Source organism: Tasmannia lanceolata, unplaced genomic scaffold (genome assembly GCF_043159265.1).
Source record: "Tasmannia lanceolata isolate RefF3 unplaced genomic scaffold, GAP_Taslan_0.1 ptg000013l, whole genome shotgun sequence".
NCBI classification, from domain to species: Eukaryota; Viridiplantae; Streptophyta; class Magnoliopsida; order Canellales; family Winteraceae; genus Tasmannia; species Tasmannia lanceolata.
In genome coordinates this window covers 590,747-613,928 of record NW_027518690.1, presented here as the reverse complement: position 1 = coordinate 613,928, position 23,182 = coordinate 590,747, and the positions used below count along the sequence as shown (strand labels likewise).

Here is a 23,182-nt window from a genome sequence, read left to right as displayed (position 1 = left end):
CTGCAAATATAGTATTGGAATTTTGAGTATGGTTTATATGAAAGTTCTGCCAATTGGATGGTCAGAATGTTTAGATGAGTACAATTTTTGGCTAATCAATACCCACCGTTGCAACCCGCTTGATGAATGGTTTATATCATGCTGAAATCATGTGAGTAGACTTGATAAGGGCAGCCCTAAATCATGGGTTCTTCCTAGTAGCTCTATAACTTAGAATGATGGCTTAAAAAGAAATAACATCAGCTCAATGGTAGAGAACCGACATGTCCCACACGTGGGTTTCGTTCTGTGGGAGCAACCTCCATGCTTTAAACAATATCCATTGTTGAAGTGTCAATGAATGGCAATCATATTTTAAATTGATCTTTGTATGTGTTAATTGAGCTATGCCTGCAGATGAATGAACACACTAGAGCTCTGGATGTCTAAGATTGTTGTCAGTTCATATATGATTGTGTTTTCAGTGAAGGAATTTTTTTTTCCTTGAATCCCTAATTTGCAAAGTATTTTCCAACTGTTATTTAAAATTATGAAATTTCCAACTTTTTAGAAAATTTTCCAAAAGAAATTCCTCAACAGGACAAAGTCCGTTTGGATGCACCAAAAAGCTGGAAAAACAAAGTAAAAGAACACATTTTCCATTTCCAACTACTGTTTGGTTGACATTTTTACGATTCACATGGCAGAACATGTTGGCTGTAAACTTTCCAAATGCAAGCCGTTTTGAACTATGTGAATCTGTATTCCTTTCCTTGTACTTGTACATTAATTCTATATTACGTGGGCCCACTGTTTAGATGGCAAGAAAAACATTTTCGATGGAAATTGTTTTCTTCACCCTCTTCCCCCTTCCCTCTACATGAGCTGCGGGATCTATTCAATTTGTATTCAAAACTCAATTCCAAATACAAATACAAACTGGGAGGTAATTAATTCTAAAATCATGGATTTTTGCCTAAAAAATTGTAGCCATAACATTTCTAACATTTAATAAAAAGAGAGAATATTTTTGGAGAAAGAGTGTGTGTTCTTTAAAGTTATGGAAAAGGCATTTTTTTCAAAGGCATTTCCTAGCTCACAACAGGAGAGAAGAGATGAATTAAATGAATAAGACAATCTGCTATGAAGTGGTTGTTTTCTCTTGCAAAAGTGGGCCGTGAAATGGCTTTTTGCGAAATTTCCAACACAAAATCCCATTAACAAAACTAGTATTTGATGACTTATTCGAATTTATTGCTAAATCATAATTCACTAACTGGCGTTTATTTTTTAGATTAAGGATTTATAGGTAAAATCATGGTGGTGCAATTATCAGTTTATCAGCAGCCAGCCAAAGATTAACAGCTTAACCATATTTTGATATTTTCTCTAACCCATCTTGTCTTTTAGTGTTTAAAGAGCTGTCAAAAGGTTATTACATTTCCCTACCAATACTCTTATATTTATTGCCAAAAGGGGATCCAACAAATGGGATCTCTACACATTTTCATTGTAGCTGCCCTGCTCGGTGGTACTCTACCTCTCCATATCATTAATTTTCCTTAAATATAAAGATCTTTTTCCTACAATGTGCCTTCCATTCGGATCCGGACCATAGCTAGGTCCAAATCACGACCTAAAATATTTTCGAAGCTTTCTACAGGGATTCAATGGAGACATTCCGATCCAACGGCTAGACCCAAATCCTGTCTGTTAAGGTTTTGGATCCACCAGACAAACAAAATCAATTGTATAGGAGACGTTTGTTTGGATCCAATTAACGTTCGGATCATTTGGATCCATAGCAGTAGGAGCAAATGAATAGTTTGTATCATCACAAAGAGGTGCTCGCTACTTTATTAGGATTTCTTGGACCCCTAGTAGTCTTTACATTTTTTTCAAAGAATCGTGGTCATGTGCATGTCTTTTAGCAGATCTATATAGACAGAAATGTATGGACAAAAACACAAAACAAATACACTTACATAACACATATACTTATGAAGTCACACTTTATTTCATGCATAGACAGTTCTCATACATCACTTCCCTTTCCCATTTTATAGCATAGAAATTTTGTCATCTGCTGCTACCCATAACTATAAGGTCAAGTACATAAAAACTTATTAAAAACATAACAAGGAAAAACTAACAGCCCAAGTAACAGCAAAGATCTACTTAATTTGCAGCAGTGACTACTCAATCCCTTTAAACGTCAAGGGTGTCGGAAGATGGCTGGCCGGAAGTAGTGAGTTCGAGAGTGATGGTTGGCACGTCAAGGGCGTCGGAAGATGGCTGGCCGGGAGTGGTGAGTTCGACAGAGATGGTGGGCACGTCAAGGACTTCGGAAGATTGCTGGCCAGGAGTGGTTGCCAAGAAAGCTGAGCTCCATATACGGGACATTGCTCCATAGACCCACACCAATGACCAGAACAAGGCGGCTACGGCTATGGCACCTCCTGAAAATATGCGTAACATGGCTTGATAGACCCACACCTGCAACCTCTCAGCCTGTGTAGTAGAAATTCTCCAGCCAAGTATAGCAAAGGCAGGGAGAACGCAAGGGATGTATGAAACAATGGATATCCATATTCCTGATTCTCCAGAGAGAAGAATCGACAACAAAGAAGATATAGATAGAACAAATATCATGAGGAGCCAGCGATCAGTTAAATGAGTTACTTTATAAGAGCAGACGGCAGTAACCACAAACAAGGAGATTAAGACTAAGGCATATACGAGAGTTTTCAGTGGCCCATTCTCTGTAGATTTGAATTTTTCCATAAGCGAAGGTAAGTTTGTAATGAAGTTGATGATAAGAGAGTAGATCAGCTGGATCAACATATTCAAATCCATTCTCTCTCTCTCTCTCTCTCTCTCTCTCTCTCTCTCTCTCTCTCGTAGAAGATATGAAGTCGGTCTTTGCTATTTTCTGCCTGTCTGTTGCCTGTTTCACACAAAAGTAACGGTCTTTTGTAAAATTATATGGAAACACTTCAAAAAAATCCACTGAAAACTTACCACTTTCTTTTGTAAGAAAAGATCATCTTGATCCACATTTTTTTGTACAAGAGATGAAGTCGATCTAGCTATTTCAGCTATATATGTTGACCCCACGGAAATTAATAACCTTTTGTAAAATTACTTGGAACACGGCAATCCTTCAAAAGCTAATAATATATAAGTTCTTCTTTTCCAGAAAAATGAAAAAAAATCCAATCAAATGACTAACCTGTTACAGTCTCCCCAGTCAGTCATCTATCTCTTTTTTCTTCTTCTTTTCCGCTATATTTGCTGCACAAAATAACATGATACAAAACCATTAATGACCATGATAAAACAGATCTAATAAAACAGAAATATCAATTAATGATCATGCTTCTTCTCATAATAATCAAATAAAACAAAATTAACAAAGCAAATAGAAACCGTCTTCTAAAATCAACAGAAACAAAAAAATAATCCATTACTCTATTTAGAAGGATTGTCTCTTCGTGAACCAACTCAGCGTTCACGAAGAGAAAATTTCCTTTTTTATAGGCCGAGGTGACAACGAGGGCAATTATGTATTTTCATTGCCCAATTCAACGTTCTCTTCGCAAAATTCTTTCCACTCAAAGAATGCATAAATCTAATGTCACCGACTCTTGAGAAAGATCATTAAACGACAAGTCATAATCATTTGTTATTTTGTTGTGGCCAACCCAAAAGTGGGGCCACATGTGCCATGTGTAGGCCAACCCAAAGAAAGAGGGGCCACCGTGAGGGGGAGTGTTAAAAGTATAAAAGAATAAAGAACGCTTTCTCTAACAACTTAAGCTTTTGGAATAATTGGTTGTTTCACACCATATTCGTAATCTCGCTTTGAACAAGGTAACTAAAATAGTCAAATTTCAAGAGTATATTTTAAAAAGATTAGCTAGCTAGCTATCTCCGCTGGCCTGACCAAACACCATTGGAGTCTATTTGCCCGACTAATACGATGCCAGGAGAGACCTCGGCTTTACCTCGGTGTAAAGAGTTAAAAATACCAGCAAACCAAAATTTCAGAATCAAAATGTAATTAATTGGCATTTACCCTTGCTAAATATATCCCCTCTTTTATCTCCTTAATTAATTGGCATTTACATCCATATATCATGGGAGGGATTTTCTAGCGTGTCCATCGCAAGAGGCATTTAGCCAATGGGCTGTTGCATGTGAGAGCAGCCACACAGGCTTACTTTTCATCAGATTTTTTCTTCATTCACGAGGTGACATCAAGGGCAATTATGTATTTTCATTGCCCAATTTGTGTTCCAGGTGAGATGATGCTGACGTCGTAACCAACGGTGAACCCTGAAAGGCTTCAATACCTAGAATAGTCAGTAAGCCCATGAATCTTGAGAAAGCTCATAAAGATTTGTTATTTTGTTGTGGGGTCCAGCCCCATTTGCGTACGAATCAGCTTACCGTGGTGAGAGAACCTGGGCGTACGAATCAGACTGATGAATAAAAGAGTTTTATATGGCGGCAGACGGTTTCACACGAGAGAAAAAACCTCTCTCCCTTGATTTTTATCCAGGAACACTTTTCATAAACGTTTTAATATTCTTCTCCGTTGAAAAAAGTGCAATAAGCTTTTGTAATCTTTTCTTTTCTTTTTAAAATGTTGTTTTCACCCCTTTGAAAAGTCAACAAAAGAAGTCCCTTATTTCCCTTCATATTTATTATCTCTACCCTCCCCTTTTTAGTGGCTAAACAACCACAAAACTTGTCAAATTTACATAGGGCATGCCCTTCAACCCCAAAATTACATTTTTGCCTTTTCAAATACGCATCCATCTCCAGAATGGCAATTATTGCCTCAAACCAAGGGCTATAAAATGAACGGCTTACATATTTTAATTAAAGGGGGTTCCACTATTCGGTACGGAACGCAACTCATTGTATGTACCAAAATACCCTCCACTAGAAAATCATTAGTTATATAGATATTGGGCAATCATAAATTCGCCCCCTTCTAACCATAGGATGATCCGAGCCTCCCATTTGATGGGCCACAATGCAAATAGGTTGTGCCCCAAAAATCATTTCCATAGGATGATCTTAGTCGTCCGATCTATAGAGGTTTGATTATATGGAGGGCACAACCTATTTACATTGTGGCCCATCAAATGGACGGTTTGGATCATCCTATGGTGTTGGCTGTACAGTCCATGTTGAAAAATAGGGGGGTGAATATTGTAATAGAAGGGGACAAATTTATCATTGCCCTATATATTTTTATTCCTTTGTCTTTGGGTGTTGTGAACCATCCATGTAAGGGCCACAGGTGGAAGATTAGAATAGTCCTACGAAGGATAGTTTTTTTGGGGCACGGCCATTCTGCAGTGGAGTCTCAACTTTTGAACGGGTTGGATAATTGAAGTTATAATCCGGTTTTTTGAGAATTATGTGGGGCCTTTATAGTGCCGTTTAAAAAATACAGCCGGGCCCATTTTTCGATGATCCAAACCATTCATTAGCCGGGCCCAGCTTTTCGATGATCCAAACCATTCATTAGTTGGACCCAACGTAAATGGGACGTGCCTTGAAAATCACCCTCATAGGACGATCATAACCCTCCCATCTGTAGGGGTTTCCCTACGGTGTCATCACTCCACAGATCATAGGGTTTAGATCATCCTAATAAAGATCAATATTTTGGGGTAACTTCTCAAAGATCCAAGCCATTCATTTCTTGGCAAACACCGTACAAAAAATCTTCTCCAACTGAGGATCCTAGCCACTCATAACATCCACTTTAATTTGACAAGAGTTTATTAAAAACAGCAGAGAGAGATGTGAGGTTGAGGATTGCTCAATGCTACTGATCTTCTTGTGACCTAACCCTAAGACCTGAAACACTTCAATGGACGGTTCGATCGTATTCATAACTAATTGTGACCCTAAAAACAGATATTGTCTTATTCATTTAATTCATCGGATGTGGCATTCTCTCATGCAAAAGTCGGCCGCAAAGTGGCTTCCCGTGAAGTATTTCTTCTTTACAATTTCACGGTCGGGCATCATATAAGTTGTTATCTTTTAGAGTGTTTCTTCTTATCTAAATATTTTTAGGTAGTAGAGTTTGAATAGGAATAAAACAAAAGTGGAAACATCCGCAATCACAAGTATTGATGTTTTTTTCCTAGTTATGCATTCATCCCCGTGATGTGGTTCAAAGTGAACATGCTTTCTTCTTATGCAATCACAAGTAATTGATGTTTTTTCCTTATGGTCGTCGAAGAGAAACCCACCACTCTTGTCAAAACTTGAAGATACTGACTCGATGCCTCTCTTTTCAAATTTCAACTACATTAACTCAGACCGTTTTCTTGCTAGTGGGCCCTACCAAATGTGCTTTTATCATAATCTTAAAAAATTATTAAATGGATTAAATTCTACAACTAAACTCAACTCAACTAAGCCTCTGACCAAAGTAAAACTAGTAGGGGTCGGGTAATGAATCCTTTATTAGAAAATTAAATGGATTAAATTCAAAACTCAAAAATCCTTCAACGCCTCTGAGAAATAATAAAGAAGAGGAAAGAGAGAAGATCGACCTCGTCTTTTTTATTTCTTGCTAATGAAGAAAAGGAAAAGGGTTTTGTAGGAACGTTTCAGACCTAAAGAGGAAATACCTAACCTCACCTCTCCTCCTTTACCAGCTGTGATTTGGATTTTGTTGGTGCTGCTATTTCACTTCTCCCCTTTTCTCCTTCAAATTATTGATTAGGACAAGAATATCAATTTCTTGTTAATGACTTCTTTTTACTTCCTTCTCCAAACTCTTTCTTTCCCTTCTCCAAGTACGCCATTTTCAAGGTTGGTGTGAGGAAAGCATATAATGCGATATGGGCAGATTGTGTTTTGACCTTTTATATAGGGAAATGATATCAGCACATCCATGTTTTAATAATTGCACTTACCCATCTTGTCTTTTATTGTTAAAAGAGCCGTGAAAGATTATTACACTTCTCAAAATGCTCCCATCATCCAATTACATGGGGCCCCACCCTTTTACATGGGGTTGAGTGGAGATGGTTGACCCACCTTATCAAAATTACAGGATGTAAAATGTTGGGCCCCCACCGTATGCTATGATCTGTATTCATACGTACCCATGTATTTTTCATTTTTTCATAACTGCAGTCAGTCTCACTCTCTCTCTCTCTCTCTCTCTCTCTCTCTCTCTCTCTCTCTCTCTCTCTCTCTAATATGTGAATGGCCCGCCGCCTGATGATGTATGATCTGGACCATTCATCTACTGGGCTTTAGCTGGTCTTAAATTGCACCCGTCGGATGGTTGGATGATCTTGTTTGATTGTTCAATTGGTGTTCTGCAAATATAGTATTGGAATTTTGAGTATGGTTTATATGAAAGTTCTGCCAATTGGATGGTCAGAATGTTTAGATGAGTACAATTTTTGGCTAATCAATACCCACCGTTGCAACCCGCTTGATGAATGGTTTATATCATGCTGAAATCATGTGAGTAGACTTGATAAGGGCAGCCCTAAATCATGGGTTCTTCCTAGCAGCTCTATAACTTAGAATGATGGCTTAAAAAGAAATAAAATCAGCTCAATGGTAGAGGTTTTGCCCTTCAACCTTGAGGTCGGGGGTTCGATCGAAGCTTACCTAACCTAAAAAAAGAAATAAAATCATGCCATTTCTTCCATGAGAACATATGATTGGATATGGGCAATCGGATATGAACAGTTGGGGATTTAACACGGGGCTCACCTTCTTGACGGCCCAGATCAATGATCAGAGAACCGACATGTCCCACACGTGGGTTTCGTTCTGTGGGAGCAACCTCCATGCTTTAAACAATATCCTAGTATGATCCAATCCAACAGAAATCTTTTACAAGAGGGCATGGAAAGAAAGAACAATGTTTGAACTATATACTGGAACTTGGCTCTTTCACCTTTGCTCAATTGACCCTTGCTCAATTGATAAGCCATAGGCCACATTGTCCATGACTCTGACATTGTATATGAGCTGTGTGATTCACAAATGATGGAAGTCACCACGAAGGTCAAAGACGAGGTGATGAGACTTCTTAAAGCTGGTTTCATCATAACAACCAGGTATGTTGTTTGGTTATCGATCAAACATAGTTCATGTGGTTAAGAAAAATGGAAAACCCAGAGTATGTATTGATTTTCGGAATTCAAATGGGAAAAACCCAAAGGATGAGTATCCCATACCTGTACTAGATACGTTGGTCGACACGCATCAAGCTATGAGATATTATCCTTTATGGATGGTCATTCAGGCTATAACCAAATTTGGAGTTTTGCTCCTGGCTAACGTGGTTTGACACTCACCAAAAGTTCTTATTCGGGCTATTGATCGAGATGGACGCTAGCAAATCCCTATATCAATAGATTTTTCTATTTTTTCTTTATTAAGTATTAGAAATAAGAGATCAGCAACAATGTCAGTTCCCAGTCTAGCAATAAGATATAAGAGATTATAAATTTATAGAGCCGACCCCAACTAGTTTGGGACAGAGGCTTTGTTGAGTTGAGTTGATAAATTTATGGAGCATGAATTATGAAAGCCCAAACCATTCAAAAAAAATTATGAGGGCCCCAACTATAACTTCTTCTTTTTTCGGTACGTATTTCGGTAAAAATAAAAATAAAAACATTTCTAACACTTCGTGTCAATTTCAATAAAATTTAAAACCATAAGATGAAAACCATTGATTTTGCCCTAATTTTACCAGTGAGTTCATTTGTGTGAAAAATAATTTTATTTTCATTCTTGGATTGTACAACCATCAGTTTGGGCAATTTGTTCAGTGCCTATATGTGTCTGCAGAGGCCGTTTAACCGTTTAGGCCTGGTTTGTTTTGGATTTTGAGAACCGAATGAGAGTCCAGAAACTGATTATATTAGACTAAAAAATAAACGTAAATTGGAGTCCAATAATCAGTTTTGAACTCACAATAGGTTCTCAAAATCCAAAACAGGGCCTTAATGTTTGGCCCTCAAACACAGGAATAAATAAGAAAATGAACAATGTGGCTTCAAACACAGGAATAAATAAGAAAATGAACAATGGGCTAACCCCACATGATATTAATTTGAAAAGAACCTTTTCATAGGCTCCATTGTGGAGACAACTGGACTACAAAATCACAACTAGCGGATAACCCTAATTGTCCACTCAATGTCTTACAATTAGATGGTAGATTGAAAATCAGTAATGGGCCCATCCTAACTGTCCAACCAAAAGAGTCTCCTGTTTCCAGAAACTAAGGTTTTCTCCATATGAGTGGGGGTTTCTGTCAAAAAAACTTAGAAAGCAATCCTCTCTAACCTGGAGAGGATAACTGCCACTGCCAAAAATACAGAAGCTAGATAAACCTCCTTAACAAAGAACCAAATCAAGTGAAAGGATTCACAAACTAGGGTTTCTCTCAAGAGTGCCAGTTTCAGGGTGACTTAATGCACTCTCTCTTCTAGGGTGGAGAAACCAAAATCCGCCCCCCAAATCTTCTACACAAACTGCTATAAAATGATATAGCAAACTCCACCAAAAATAGAGAAGCTAGATGACAAACCCACCAAGGCAAAAAAGACAATGGGAATCAAAAATTAATTTTTTCTTATAAATTTCAAATTTCAAAATTTCATGACCGTTGAAGTCAGGTTGAGTAGGGGCTCAAGTGCACTGGGGGCAAACTTCCTTGCAAAGAGGAAACATGTAGAAATCTGCCTTGAATTATACCAACAACCAGTCCCATTCTCCCTTATAGACTGTATAAAATCTTCTGTTATGTTTACTGCTCCAAGTGTCGCTGGGTGGGGCCCTCCCCTCGACCAGTCAACCCAAGTCACAGTCCGATTAGAGTTCAGAGCTCCGAAGAACATGTTCAAGAAAGTCGGCAAGTAATGCTCGTCTGGGTAGCAAGAAGGCCTGCAGTATTTCTTAAAGAGGGTATAGTACTTAGTGTCAGAAATTATATTTATGGCTAAGGAGCGATTAAGCTCGAACCACTGAGATCCTTTCCTCCATTGGAAGAGCTTGATATCGGGTAACATGCTGCGGCTATAACGGCCACGGCCATCTCGAGTGGGGTCGTCATAAGATTCAACGAAGCTCTGAGCTGAACTCGTGAGGTAGTTGTAGACTGTGGGGAAATCATAGACTGGAATGCAGCTTTCGGAGAGTAGAACAAAACGCTCGTTGGAGAAATCAAGTAGTGCATTGGCTAGGAGTCGTCTCTCAGCATCGGCCAATGAGATTGATCCCCATTGAACATCCTGCAAAGTGACAAGAGTATAAGAGAAAATTGTTAAACTGAAATTTAGTCAGCATTTATGATAAGAAGAATGTGACTGTAGATTGAAAGAAGACATGAATGAGTATTATATTCTGATGAGCAGGTGTTTTATGTTTGTGAAGCAATAAAATAGCATGCCAATGTGTTTGTAGTGTCTACTAAAACCCAAATTATACCTTGTTAAACTTGTTTTGTGGTTATCAAAATTGACTTATTATCTTGGATTAAAAGAAAAATGGGCGCTGATGTGTTACCATCTTACATACCACTAGTCAATTGGAGATTGATAATTTGGGAAGAAAAAGCTAAGGTCCTGTTCATTTTGGAGTTTGAGTCCAAAACTGATCATTGGATTCAAAATTGCGTTTAATTTTGACTCCAATAATCAGTTTCGACCCAAAATAAATTCTCAAAATCCAAAATGAACAAGGCCTAAGCAAAAACCATCTCCCTGGTGTTAAGATCCCCCCATGAATATAACCAAATTTAATTTTGACAGTACCTTTAAGAGAAATCAGTATCCAGCAGGAATTGGAATGACCATTAGAAATCACTTAGGAGATGTCCTCAAATACTTCTCTGGTCCATATGGTGTGTAACGGATGCAAATGAAGCGGAGGCTATGGCTCTCCACACGGGTCTACACATAGTCAACGAACATATTGAGGGCGCATACATTATAATGTAATTTCTTGGGCAAAAAAGGCATCTGAAGGTTCTAAGTGTCTTGCACTATCTTTTAGCTTCCTTGGATTTACTGTTTAATAGCCATTTTTGTCAAATATCAACCAACACTTTTGGAATGAGTCTGTAGGCTTCTTTTTAGAGCTATCACTTTTTATAGGACTGTTTATTGGATAAGCATTTGAAAAAAATGTAGATCAGGATAGAGCGGAAACAATTTTATTTTAATGATAAACGAAGTTTATTAAAGAATAAGGAAGCAAATGAGTGAGCTGGTCATAAATAGAGCACAAAGAAGAAAATAATTGAAAAAAAAAAAATGTTATCTCAATTGGGACAGAATCACAAAATACAAGACTATCCCTACTTACAGCATCTCAGGCTAAAGAGTAAGGCTGGACATTGGCCCCATAGCCAGTGGATAAGGAAATCATCATGTCCATAATACAATAAAAATATAATCCATAGGGTCTGCTGCTATGAGGGAAGACATCCTTTGACTGAATCCAGTGTCTCACATTAAGGAATCATTCTCCACAATCACCACACCCAAACAAGAACAAGGTCATTAGCTTAATACCACACATGAAACCCAGAATCTCTGCTTCATTAGAATCTAAAATCTAAGTTACAGGGAGGAAACAAGTTTTAGTAAGGCTAGCTTGGGAAAGTTGGACGTTGTCCTAGTCACAACACGGCAGTAAGGTTCGTGCATATTTTTGTCAGGGCTGGAACGAATCAGAATATCAACTTTCTAGAAGAATAAATGGTTGGTCTTGGAAGAGGTTGTTGAGAGCTTTCAACAAGGATATGAGACGGGAAAATCCCTGCAAGCTCATATCTGCTAGTTCAGAGAGGGAAAACTGATGAAGAGGTTATTTGGAGAGTCCCAGTGAAGAGGTGAATCCTAGTGTAACTGAGCAATTTTGAATTTTGGTATTAGCAATTTTTTTAAATTACTTTTTTTGTTTTGAAAATTGACAAAATTCATTAATATTGAAAGAGCATTCGGGACCAGTGGTCCCAGCCTGCAATACAAAATATTAGAGATAGGTGGTACAGCCCTTCCGGAAGCCAATCTAAAAATTACAGATGAAATTACAGGAAAACGAACTATTCCTTTTCTATATCATACTACCCAGAAACTTTCGCTGCATCTGATTCTGTTCAGCGCAAAATCCTTCTCTGTAATCATTGTCTGTTACCCTCTTAATTGACCACATAGAAGAGCCTTCGACACAAAAGTGCCTCATCTAGCGAAAGACCATGGTCTCTCTAGCCAATGAGTGGCTAAAACTTTTCTCACCTCACCTGGGAGAGGGAGTATCTGGTGCATACACTGATCCCTACAAACCTCCGATTTAGCAAATTACCTTACCCCTAATTATAGGACTATGCCCGACAAACAAAATCCACCTAGCCTCCCTACATCCTTCAAGCCTTCTTAACCAGGTATTATAACTAGTTCAGCCAGAAGCATCATTTCTGAATAACGATTAACGAGGAGTCATATTGACAGTGCCATCCATATACGGAATAAAACCTGAAGTAGATTCTCTGAAGCAATACAAGCTCTCTGAACCAATAAGACTAACAACCTCTCCAAACAGGGTCTTTTAATCTCAATCTCCAGATAATGTTTCAATTTTGTTACCCTTTTCTAATCCTCCTTCGCAGCTCTGGATTGGATTTCCTGGAACATTTCACTGGTCTTGCCAATGTCCTCCTGATACGAAATTCCTAAAACATCACCCATTGCTAGGAAATCATTAAAGCCTTCATCCTCTGAGTGCCCAGCAGGATCATCAGGCGCCGGCAATAACAGAGTACCCTTTCCTTTATCATTATTGGTGGGCTCACTTGTCTGCCTTACTTGCCGACTTCTGTCCAAATTTAGGGATCCTTGTCCCTGATCCGGGCAATTGTCCAGAGCCTCTCGTCGATTTTCCAAACTTGAGATCTCCAGCTGCTTCTCCTCTTCCCACAAACGCCTTCTGGTTTGTCTTTCTTTTTCTAAAATCTTATTGAAAATGGGCAATTTACGAAGAGGCGTATGAAGTTCTTCCTCACTATTCAAGGAGGTAAGGGAGGGAGACAATTCTGGGTTACGACTGGCTGCTGTCTTTTCTTTAAGCCACAGTTTCTTGAGAGGGGAGAGTAATACTTCATCTGGAGTGGGCAAAACTTTTCTAGCTAACTTTTCGTTATATTTGAGATTTCTTAGAAGATCCAGATCTCCATCCACTAGGGAGCTTACATCCTTAACTACTCTACTTGTATCCTCCGATCGATCATTTCCAGGCATACTTGAATTAGACGAGATATCCCGAATTCCTTCAGAGGGATGATTTTGCAGATCGTTATCTTCCGTTCCGGCTTCCTTTTCGGTTCAGACACGTAAGCTTCCTTTTAAGTACTGAAAGCCCGCCACGCGTAGCTAGGATACGAGTGTCTTTCCGGAGGTCTCTCCTAAATTTACTTTTACCCGACCGTGTACCTTTAGCATCAACTTTCTTGTCTGCCTTAAGAAACCTGTTTTTAGTTTTAAAATTTTCCACTCCTTAGCCGATCTTAGGGTAAACGAGTCTACAACATCCTTTATGCTCGCCTTTCCCCTTGAGCCACGTGAGGAAATCAAATTTGATTGCGGTACTATCCATACTTTGGCATGCTCACAAGTCCACTCCACTTAGCTACCCTACTATCTGATGGGATAGGAACGTGCTCAGAAAGGACAACTGGATAGGTAGCCAATTCAAAATTTGAACTAGGGACCACTGCCGGCTTCGGTACAAGCTCAGAGGCCTCTGCCACCTTTTCCGATCTACAGGCCGCCGTCAGCGAACCCTTATCAATTGGAATCTGATCAACTTTCTCAAAAAGGGGGGAATTGTCTTTACTACTAGATTCTCCCTCCACCAACAATGCTAGGGAATTTATGCTATCCTCAGACACCACCTTAACTCTCACCGAGTAAATGATGGATTCTACTCTTAAATTAATGGACTGAGGTATGGCTTTCCACAAAGGGGATACAATCAAGGCAGAGGCAAATGCTAAACAATGAGTGGTTCCCAAAAAGCTAGGTCTCAAGGACTTGGCCTAGGTGTGAACCAAGAATCTCCACCGTGGAGGCAGACCATGCGTGTAGAGGTATGTCATAAAACCGCATTCGAACTGTTCTGGCCCCCGTGTTATAAGCCGGAAACCAGGGCTGGAGCGAAGAAAGAAAACCCCCAAACGCCTCACCTCCCCTTCAAATGATAGAGGTAGCCTGGGCCTCAGAACTGAAACGGAAGAGAATGTCCACTATACTAAGAGCAAAAGGCTTTTCCAGCTCCGGGATATCCCAAGACTTTTTTGCCCAATCCCAGACATCTTCCAGGAGCCATGAACCAGATTTCAGGCCTCCAATGAGACAGCTCTTAAGACTTCTTTTCCGATCATCTACTATTGAGGCTGGGACATCCAGCAAACGATCCTCTTCAATAGCAGCAGCGTGGTTCTTTTTGGGTTTCCATACCAAGTTGAGGTTCTCTATTTCTAGGCTCCAGACATTTCCTGCATATATTGGGAGAGCCAAAATTTCTATAGTTGCACTTCAAGCACAACCAGTCACTTGCAGTCGAGAATGATCTACGATTTGATTCTATTGCTCTACGGCCAGGAACCCTCCTAGCTCCGAATTTCAGCCTCCTTCCCCTAGCATCCCAATCTTCCAAACTCCCAAGGACCCCGCGAGTGATCGAGGAGGGGGCCAATGAGACCATTGGGGCCTTTCCGAGTTGGCCTCTTGACCAAATGAGAACAAGGATCTTCTGCAGCAGGGATTAAAAATCACAAGAGATTCAAACACTTCCATAACTGAGTAACCTCCATCTAGGCAAGACAGAAAGGGCTCAGATAGTCTATCCAAATTCGATCCACATTCACAAAAAAACCCCGGGGGTTTCTGAGGCGCAAAACCTTCCGGAGGAGGATTCCGGCGAGCTCTAAAGACGTCCCTGATAGTCATCCTCCCTCATATATATATATATATATATATATATATATATATATATATATATATATATATATATATAAACAACCAATAGTCCTCAGAAATCTTTGAATTTTGGAATCTCTCCTATCTGCAACTGACTTTATGAAATCATCTTTGGCTAAAGAGATGGCTGCCTCTGTCATATGTCATTAATTTCCGGTTCCCATGTTTACACTGCCCTTTTTCTGGGATAATTTTTGGTAATTCAGATTTGTATGTGATTGAGAGTGACTGGGTAAGTAGATCCAGGTCTAAGAGCTGATTAAGGCCTGCTATCCAGCTCAGGAAACAGTTGCATTTTTTTGAAATTATTGATTAGATAATTATATCTATCTATCTGGTGGCCACGGGTTCGAGTCACAGAAACAGGGGTAAGACTGCGTACATCTAGCCCTCCCTAGACCCCACAATGACGGGAGCCTCGTGCACTGGGCCGCCCCTTATTGATTTGATAGTTATAGAAGAAGATTTTGGCCCTTTATTGGCAAAGCATTGTAAAAAAATATGAAATTACACTCTCAAGGGCCTAGTTATGCATCCAGCACTTTTGCAGTTACAAGATCAAGAATTCACAGAATTGGATATATAGATGAGTGAAATGGGTTCTGGTTCTTAGTTGGCATAGTTCAGCAAAGTAGACAGATGTATCAAGTTGTCAGCTTTTTCATTGGAGCTCATAAATTATTTAGGAGATTATCATAAATCTTTCAGGATGTCCTTAAAAAGTTTTAGAGAGGAGCCCAACAAACCTTAAGGACATGATGGGAGCATCGAAGCCAGATGATCCTAGAAATCCTCCGCAAGAACACATTTAAAAAACGATAAAATGTTTGATACTAAAAAACACAGTTAAATACTTTTTTTAGTTAATATACTTTAAATTGTTAGGGGCAGAGCTTGTGCAAAGACCAGATTCGGTCTAGGAACTCCCCAGAAAAGTTAGTTATATATTATCCTCCAAAAAAAAAAGTTATTTATTGAACAATCAAAAGATTCCAATAAATATTTTATGCGGATACTTACAACCTAGAAGAGTCAAAGGTACAAAAAACAATTGCCATCACGATAAAAATGGAAAAACATGGCAAATCTAATCAATCATTACCACCTTTGTCATGAACAGATTCACATTCAATAAGTTGGAGATTGTAACTGGTGATCAATCCAACCGATATGTGCACACCAGTCCACAGACCTTTTTCGTTGCCTAGGTTACACCTTCGGAAGACCCACAAAGGGGATTTCGCTCTACTCCCCCCAATCTTCACTTTACGCCACGCCGACTCTCCGTCGTGGAATTAGACCAAGGGGAATCTCCATAGGAACTAGTCCCTCAGATTTCGCACGTAGGAGATCGAGACATAGCCTTTACTAATAGGGGGGGCTATGGGGAAAGATGTGGATCGATCGCCCTAGATATTATCCTTATCTCTATAAACATGAGAACTATTTCTTTTTAACATCTCATCCAACATATATTTTTATTTTTCTAAAACTGAGCCTCATCTGAGTTGTTGCAGTTTCACATAATACCTCACAGACAACTCACTTGCGTCTATAATACATTGTACACCACTCAACCATGCAACGAGAAAGATACCACTTTGCAGAGTAAAAATTTCTTCAAAATTTAATTTGTTTAGCAATCGAGCAGAAAATAACTTTTTTTTTAAAAAAAGTGATAATTGCATTGCAAGGATAAGATAGGAGTACAGGGAGCAGAAGGATGAGGTGTCCACAAAGGGGAGCAAACGCTAAGCAAAACAAAAACCAGAACAACACAACGGAAGTAACAGCACTATACAATCGGGAAAATATCACGAATGAGGAGCTCACATGATAGGTGCCTTGTTTTGTCAACAAGTCTGCTCCCGCGTCAGCCAATCTCCATCTGTGTCAGAGATTCGGTTTAATAACTCTGCACATGTCAGTAATCTCCCCAATGCCCATGCTAAAACCACTTTGGAATCCCTTTCAATAATGCATCTTCCTGTGAAACACTCCTTAAAAATACATAGGCTGGTGAGAAGAGCTCTTGGCTCTATTACCTCATTTGAGTCCACCTACACCACAATGACCTAAAAAGCATTTAAGGGTCCTATCTCGGTGGTACCTAAAGATTCCTCCAATGCCGGTGAGGCGGTGAGACCGAATTTACCTTTTGAGTTGCTATCAAACTCAACTCAACTCAACTCAACTACGCCTTTTGAGTTGCTGTCAAAGTTAACTTTTATTCCATTAGGAGGACACCATCTACGTGTAGGTTTTTTAATAGATTACCCATCTCAAATGACCGTCATCCAATTCTTGAAAGAGATACTTGTAGTGAGAGCTCCACGAGCCATTTTGTCCTTCGACCAAGTGAGGGTGTTCTTTATATCCGTAATGATCTTACCAATGGATTTGCTTCTACTATGGAAGATATGATTTTTACGTTCCAACCATAGTTTTAAAACTCCCCACGTCATCTAGGACTCCCCCGAGTCGACTCCCTTTTACCTTTGACCGCATTCCGCATCTTGCTACCGTGTTCTGTGTTTTGCCGCCGTGTTCCGTGTTTTGCCCTACAAAGTCAATAAAAACTCCTTTGACTCTCTCAAATTATGACCGCATCAACCGAGTACTCGACCGCATCGTGCCGAGTCGACTAGGATTTTCTTCAGCAGCGTTCTAAATACTTGTTCCAACCATATGTGCCACAGGATCGCGAATGGTATGAGTTCCCACATGATCTTTCCGTTCCGTCTGAAGGTTCCACCATTTCATCCAAAAACAATTTCTTTATTGGAGCTCTGAAAGGTTCGCTTCATTCCAAAAAGGGAAAAAAAAGACAGAATGCCCTCCCCAATGGAAACACCCCCCCCCCGATATTTGAAAAGATGTGCCGCAATCAATGAAGATGTGCCCTATGGATTCCTCAACCTGCACACAAAGAATACACAAACTCACACAAAGGAGGCTACGCCTAAGGTCAAAAGTGTTGATTTTCTTTTTTACCGTCATCCGCATGACGGTTGTCAAAAAGAAATTATGTTGCCTTCCCGAGGGAGTAGACGGGGTACCCAACATGTAGGAGAATAAGGATTTGACTGAGAGTCCTTTGGGATCAAGAATCCACATTCTATTGCTGACTTCTTAGAAAAAGAATGTGGGTTTTTTAAATGAAGTCCAAGCAAAGAGGTTAGGAATTCAATTTCATTTTGTCGGAGTTTTTTTCCTTAATCTAAGGTTTCATACGATACGATTCTCCCAACTTCACATCCCTCCCCTCCCCCGCCTCGCGCCAACATTTCCCTACCTAATGCTTACCCCTCTACGTGCAGGATTGGAAAAGCATGACAAAGCAAAGACTCTGCTACCCAAAGGTTCAATTTATTATGGTCTTGCACGTACACAGGGAAAATCAGTGGTGAAACCTTCTCCTAGATAATTGAGTCTATTATCTGAATCGACTACTTATATTGGCTATATATATTTTGGTTTTTCGTTAATTAATTTTATTATTTTACATAAAAAATGATGCTCCAAACATTCAGTATTCAAAATCATTGAAAATAAGTAACAAAGGAAAAAAAAAAGGAATAACCTTAGATGAATTACTAGGCAAGTCACACATAAGCAAAGTCTTATTACCAGGAAAGTGGAACCTTTGTGCGTCAGTCACTAGAGAAACATTAACAAAGTTTGACACAATGTTTAAAAACGGGGATATGATGCGGAACGCGGCCAAGAAAAATCCTTGTCGACTCGGCACGGACGCGGCCAAGAATGCGGTTGACATGGTCATAACTCGGGAGAGTCAAAGGAGTTTTTATTGACTCCGTAGGGAAAAACGCGGAATGTGGTATGTGGTGCAACGACGAAAGCGGCCAAGAAAATTCCTTGTCGACTCGGGCAAGTTCCTTGTCGTGTCAATGAGTTCTTAAACACCGATTTGACATTTACATTACAGTTTGTATCCTCAATTGGATATGCTATGATTTTTCACAGTGAAAGGATTCAAAGGAAGCATGCTGAGGAGGATATTTTCCCATTTGTACAGTATGATCTTTTATTTATGAGATACCAGAAGTTTTCAGTTCATTATTTCTGCCCATTGACCCAATTCAAAAATGCAGAAGTTTATGCAAATATAAATTAGAGATCTACTCAAAACACGTCTTCAATAAAAACATAGGCAAGAAATGAGACATACCCGGCTAGGGATCTGGCGATCATAGAAAGCAGAGGTATTTGAGACATTGAGCTTGTACCCTGGAAGTGCATGCACATAGATAGAATAAAGCCCTTCATGGCCATGGAAAAACCTATCCCACAATGGTGATAGCGGCAAAGGTCCTCGTGTCAAAAACATGAATGCCACTTTCGGCACTCTCTTGTACGGATACTCTTCTTTCTTTGGAATAACTGAAGCCCTCCAGAAAAGCTCTTCATCCGTCATTTCGTGTGTCAGTTGTCCTGGGTTGAAGAAATTCTTTATACTCAAACGATCCTCCTTCTCACACTCCTTATCAGGAATTGCTGCATAGCGATTCGTGGGGAAGAACAGCTCTGCCTCAGTCTGTGAGTTAAGGTATCTACTAACATGTGCACTCGCTGATAAGCCTAGAACCACCCCAGCTACAAAAATAACCAAAAAGCAAACAGCCTTTATTAACCCATTTGTCAAGTCCTTGCTTACAGACCCATTAAACTTATCTGCCTCTGCTTCTTCTCCCCTACCCCTCACCATGTGCTTCATCTCCCTTTCATCTAGAAAGAATTCAATAACTATTATTGCAAATTATTCTATGACCAACATGAACCCATATCCCCAACTTCATCAAATAAACCCAATCACTGATAGAACAGAACACTTGTATGCTTAACAGGAAATGAAGTCAAAATCCTCAACTGGATAAATTTATCTACATACAGGACATTCCACAAAAGGTCGACTACTTTAAAAACAAAAGCAAAAAAGAGAAATTCAGCACTATTATAGAACTTCTGGAGCTCTTCAAACTATAATTAATCTGAAAAATCTCTTCAAATCAATACTATCAAGATCAAGATTCAGATTCCACTCATAAAGATTGCAATTAAGCGCTGCCACTCAAAATTCAGTGCTAAATAGAACTTATGGAGCTTTTCAAATTGTAATGTCTGAAAACTGTCTTCAAATCGATACGATAAGGATCAAACCTCAGATTCCACTCATAAAGATTGCAAATTGCATGAAGTTAAGCACTGCCACTCAAACAATAAATTAAATTCTATTTCTCAAAAACCTCAAGTACAACAAATAAATTAATCAATCAGCCTAATCTCGAGACTTTCCCAAATAACTCCTCTTCCTTTTTAAATCCAAGCCACACGATCTACGCAAGTTCGGATATACTCAATACATTGCCGCTAGTTGAATCCTCTTCCAAATCAAACAATAAATTAAATTCTATTTCTCAAAAACCTCAAACTACAAACAAATAAATTTATTAATCAGCATAATCTCGAGACTTTCCCCAGAATTTCCTCTTCCTTTTTAATTCCAAGCCACAAGATCTACATCATGTTCAAATATACTCAATGAGTTGCGAAAAAATTAATTCCCTTACAAATCAGCATAATCTCGAGAATTTCCACAAAATCTCCTCTCCACTTTCAATCGCAGCCGCAAGATCTATCTCAAGTTTGAACTCTACTCAACACATCGTGGAAAATCAAATCACCTGAAAACAATAAAAATGTAAAAGGTGAGATTTTTGAAGATTAAAGGATATTAGGGGTGTAAATAATAAAAGTTTAATTAAATTCAAGTCAGTGTGTGATATGTAGATGGTAGATCAATACGGGATGGAATATTTTTGAAAAAAAAAAAAGGAGATTCTTTAAGTGCTATTTTAGCCTTTTAGGTAAAGGAATAATTTTAACTATGCTTTTTTTCGAGTTTTTATTGAAAGAATTTTTTTGAATTTAACGTGTTTACATCACATTCTCATAAATCTTCGAAACGAAACCCTAAAACGTGAAACTGACCTTGAAGAAGAGCGAATTGGTCTTGTTTTCAGTCTGATTGGTTAAAGATTCAGATAACGGAACTAGATTTCATGAAATTTTGGCTAGGCTCTTTGTTAGAATTTCTATTTAAAGAAATTTTTTGAATTTTAACGTGTTTACATCAAAAATCTTCGAAACAAAACCCTAAGAAGTGAAACTGACCTCGAAGACGAGAGAATCGCCCTTGTTTTCAGTCCATTTGGATAAAGATTTCACGAAAATCTTTCGGAATTAATGAAAATCTTCTGGATTGGAATGAATCTAGGGTTTTTTCAAGCGAAAGGATAATGAGGATGGGGAGAAGAGAGGCGAAATCGCTTGCAGAGAGCTCAGAGATATTCAAAGGATCGATGATTAAGAATATTAGTGATCGAAATCGAGAAATGGATGATGATAAAAGGCTTTGAGGGTTTTGGATCAGAGAGATTGAAAGGAGGAAGGAAGATTATGAAGAATTTGAACTCTGTGTCTGAGATATTTGCTCAAGAGGCCCCAAAAGTTGAGAATAGAAACGGTCTTTCGAGAACCGAAAGAGATGGTTTTAATTGGTGACGTATTAAGGTGGGACCCACATATTTGGATGATCTAAACCGCTCATTTATTTGGACGGTGCAAATAGGTATAACCTCTAATTTGCAAGAAACAGTCTTCTAGTTCGACAATTTGCAAATGGAGACATCGAGTGAATTTAGGTCCCTCAATTGACCAGAATGATCATGCTAGATTTTTTTACTTTTAAAAAGACAAAAATGTCCTTGTATTGGAGTAAAAGATGAAAATTACCTTATTTGTTTTTTGTTGGGAAGTAATATATCTGCCCCTTTTTCATTACTTGGGACACCCAGCAGCAGTATATCAGTGACTGTAGAGAGGCTTCACGTCGGAGAGATTCAATGGGTATCCCAAGTAATCAATAGGGGTGGATATATCACTTCCCTTTTTGTTTTGTTTGAATGATATAAAAATTACCTTGTAAAAGGGCCAAAATACCCATGTCACCAATGACATGTTTTGATAGGGTGTAAAAAAATCATTTCTAGCATTCTTGGCCTATGATATATTGATATGCATGGGTGTAGAATACTAGGCCTCACCCCATTAAAACTTGAGGTCTCAAATTGTGGGCCTAATCTAATGCATAGGTTTGACTGTTTGAGTTAAGTTGGTGGGTGTATCAAAAATATGGGTAATTTGGTCTTTTTACAAGGTAATTTTTATCTTTATATGGACATTATGATATTTTGATAAGTCAAAAATATCTACCATGGGTATGTTATTCACAAATTCATGGCATGATAGGATTTGCAAAATTCACTCAAATGCGATGACTATTTGAAAGGAGAGTGATAAATCGACCCCCAAACATCTTAAATCGACCCCTAAGGGCCTGTTTGGACGCCAAGAAGATTTTGATTTGGATTTCTCACATTTGCAGGCCTTTTTGTATTGTGATTTGGATCTGAATCAAATCCTTGGATTTCCAAATTAGCGACTGACAGTGAAAAAAATCAGATTTCCAAATATGTTGTGGAAATAAGTAATTGGAAATCCACAGATCTGGCAGTTTCCTTCACCCTCTTTGCTCCTCAACCTCTCCCCTCTAGTAGGAAGTACCCACTTCCCTCTCTGTCTCCCTCAACATGAGCTGGCGGATCTATTCATTTTGTATTCAAAACTCAATTCCAAATCCAAATACAAAATATGAGGTATCCAAACGGGCCCTAAGTGTATTTGGGGGTCGATTTATCACTGCCCATTTGCAAATTGTCAAATTAGAAGAATGGTTTTGCAAATAAAGCAAAGCAGAAGTGTCGAAGACTTCGTTTGCAAAATTAACCCAATTATTTTGCAAATAAAGCAATCGTTGAATGATCCAAATAAGTGAGCCCTACTTACTTTTGAGGGCGTGTATTTATGGCGAGGTACGCGTCATGTATCATATAAGAGAAAAGTACGGAATGGAGGCAATAGTTTCTAGAAATTATGGATTTCATGTACTTTTTAAAACAATCATCAAACACGAGTAATTCTTCAAAATTGGGTGGAAAAATACCCCAATACCCTTTTGACATTATCAGAACCAAGATGGAGTCCTCGTATATTGGTCCTTCATA

General features: G+C 38.8%; 1 protein-coding gene across 2 annotated transcripts; it reads right to left on the bottom strand.

Moving 5' to 3' along the window:
* Window positions 1–9,606: 9,606 nt before the first annotated feature.
* Window positions 9,607–21,593, bottom strand: LOC143889402 (glycosyltransferase BC10-like). Of its 2 annotated transcripts, none has more exons than XM_077393588.1 (3): window positions 21,231–21,593; window positions 19,228–20,740; window positions 9,607–10,286 (listed from the first exon to the last, which is right to left on the bottom strand). In XM_077393588.1, exons 2-3 carry the CDS (start codon window positions 19,771–19,773, stop codon window positions 9,645–9,647), a joined length of 1,188 nt encoding a protein of 395 aa, XP_077249703.1. In that variant the 5' UTR covers window positions 19,774–20,740; window positions 21,231–21,593; the 3' UTR covers window positions 9,607–9,644. The 2 variants fall into 2 exon arrangements, with proteins under 2 accessions (XP_077249703.1, XP_077249704.1); XM_077393589.1 differs by lacking the exon at window positions 21,231–21,593 and adding an exon at window positions 21,048–21,188.
* Window positions 21,594–23,182: the final 1,589 nt, after the last annotated feature.

Excerpts from the sequence above, each read along its gene's own strand:
- LOC143889402 (XM_077393588.1), bottom strand. The coding sequence starts at position 19,773 with ATGAAGCACATGGTGAGGGGTAGGGGAGAAGAAGCAGAGGCAGATAAG. Across the intron at positions 10,287-19,227 it reads ATCGCCAGATCCCTAGCCGG|GATGTTCAATGGGGATCAAT; the intron begins GTATGTCTCATT and ends GTCACTTTGCAG.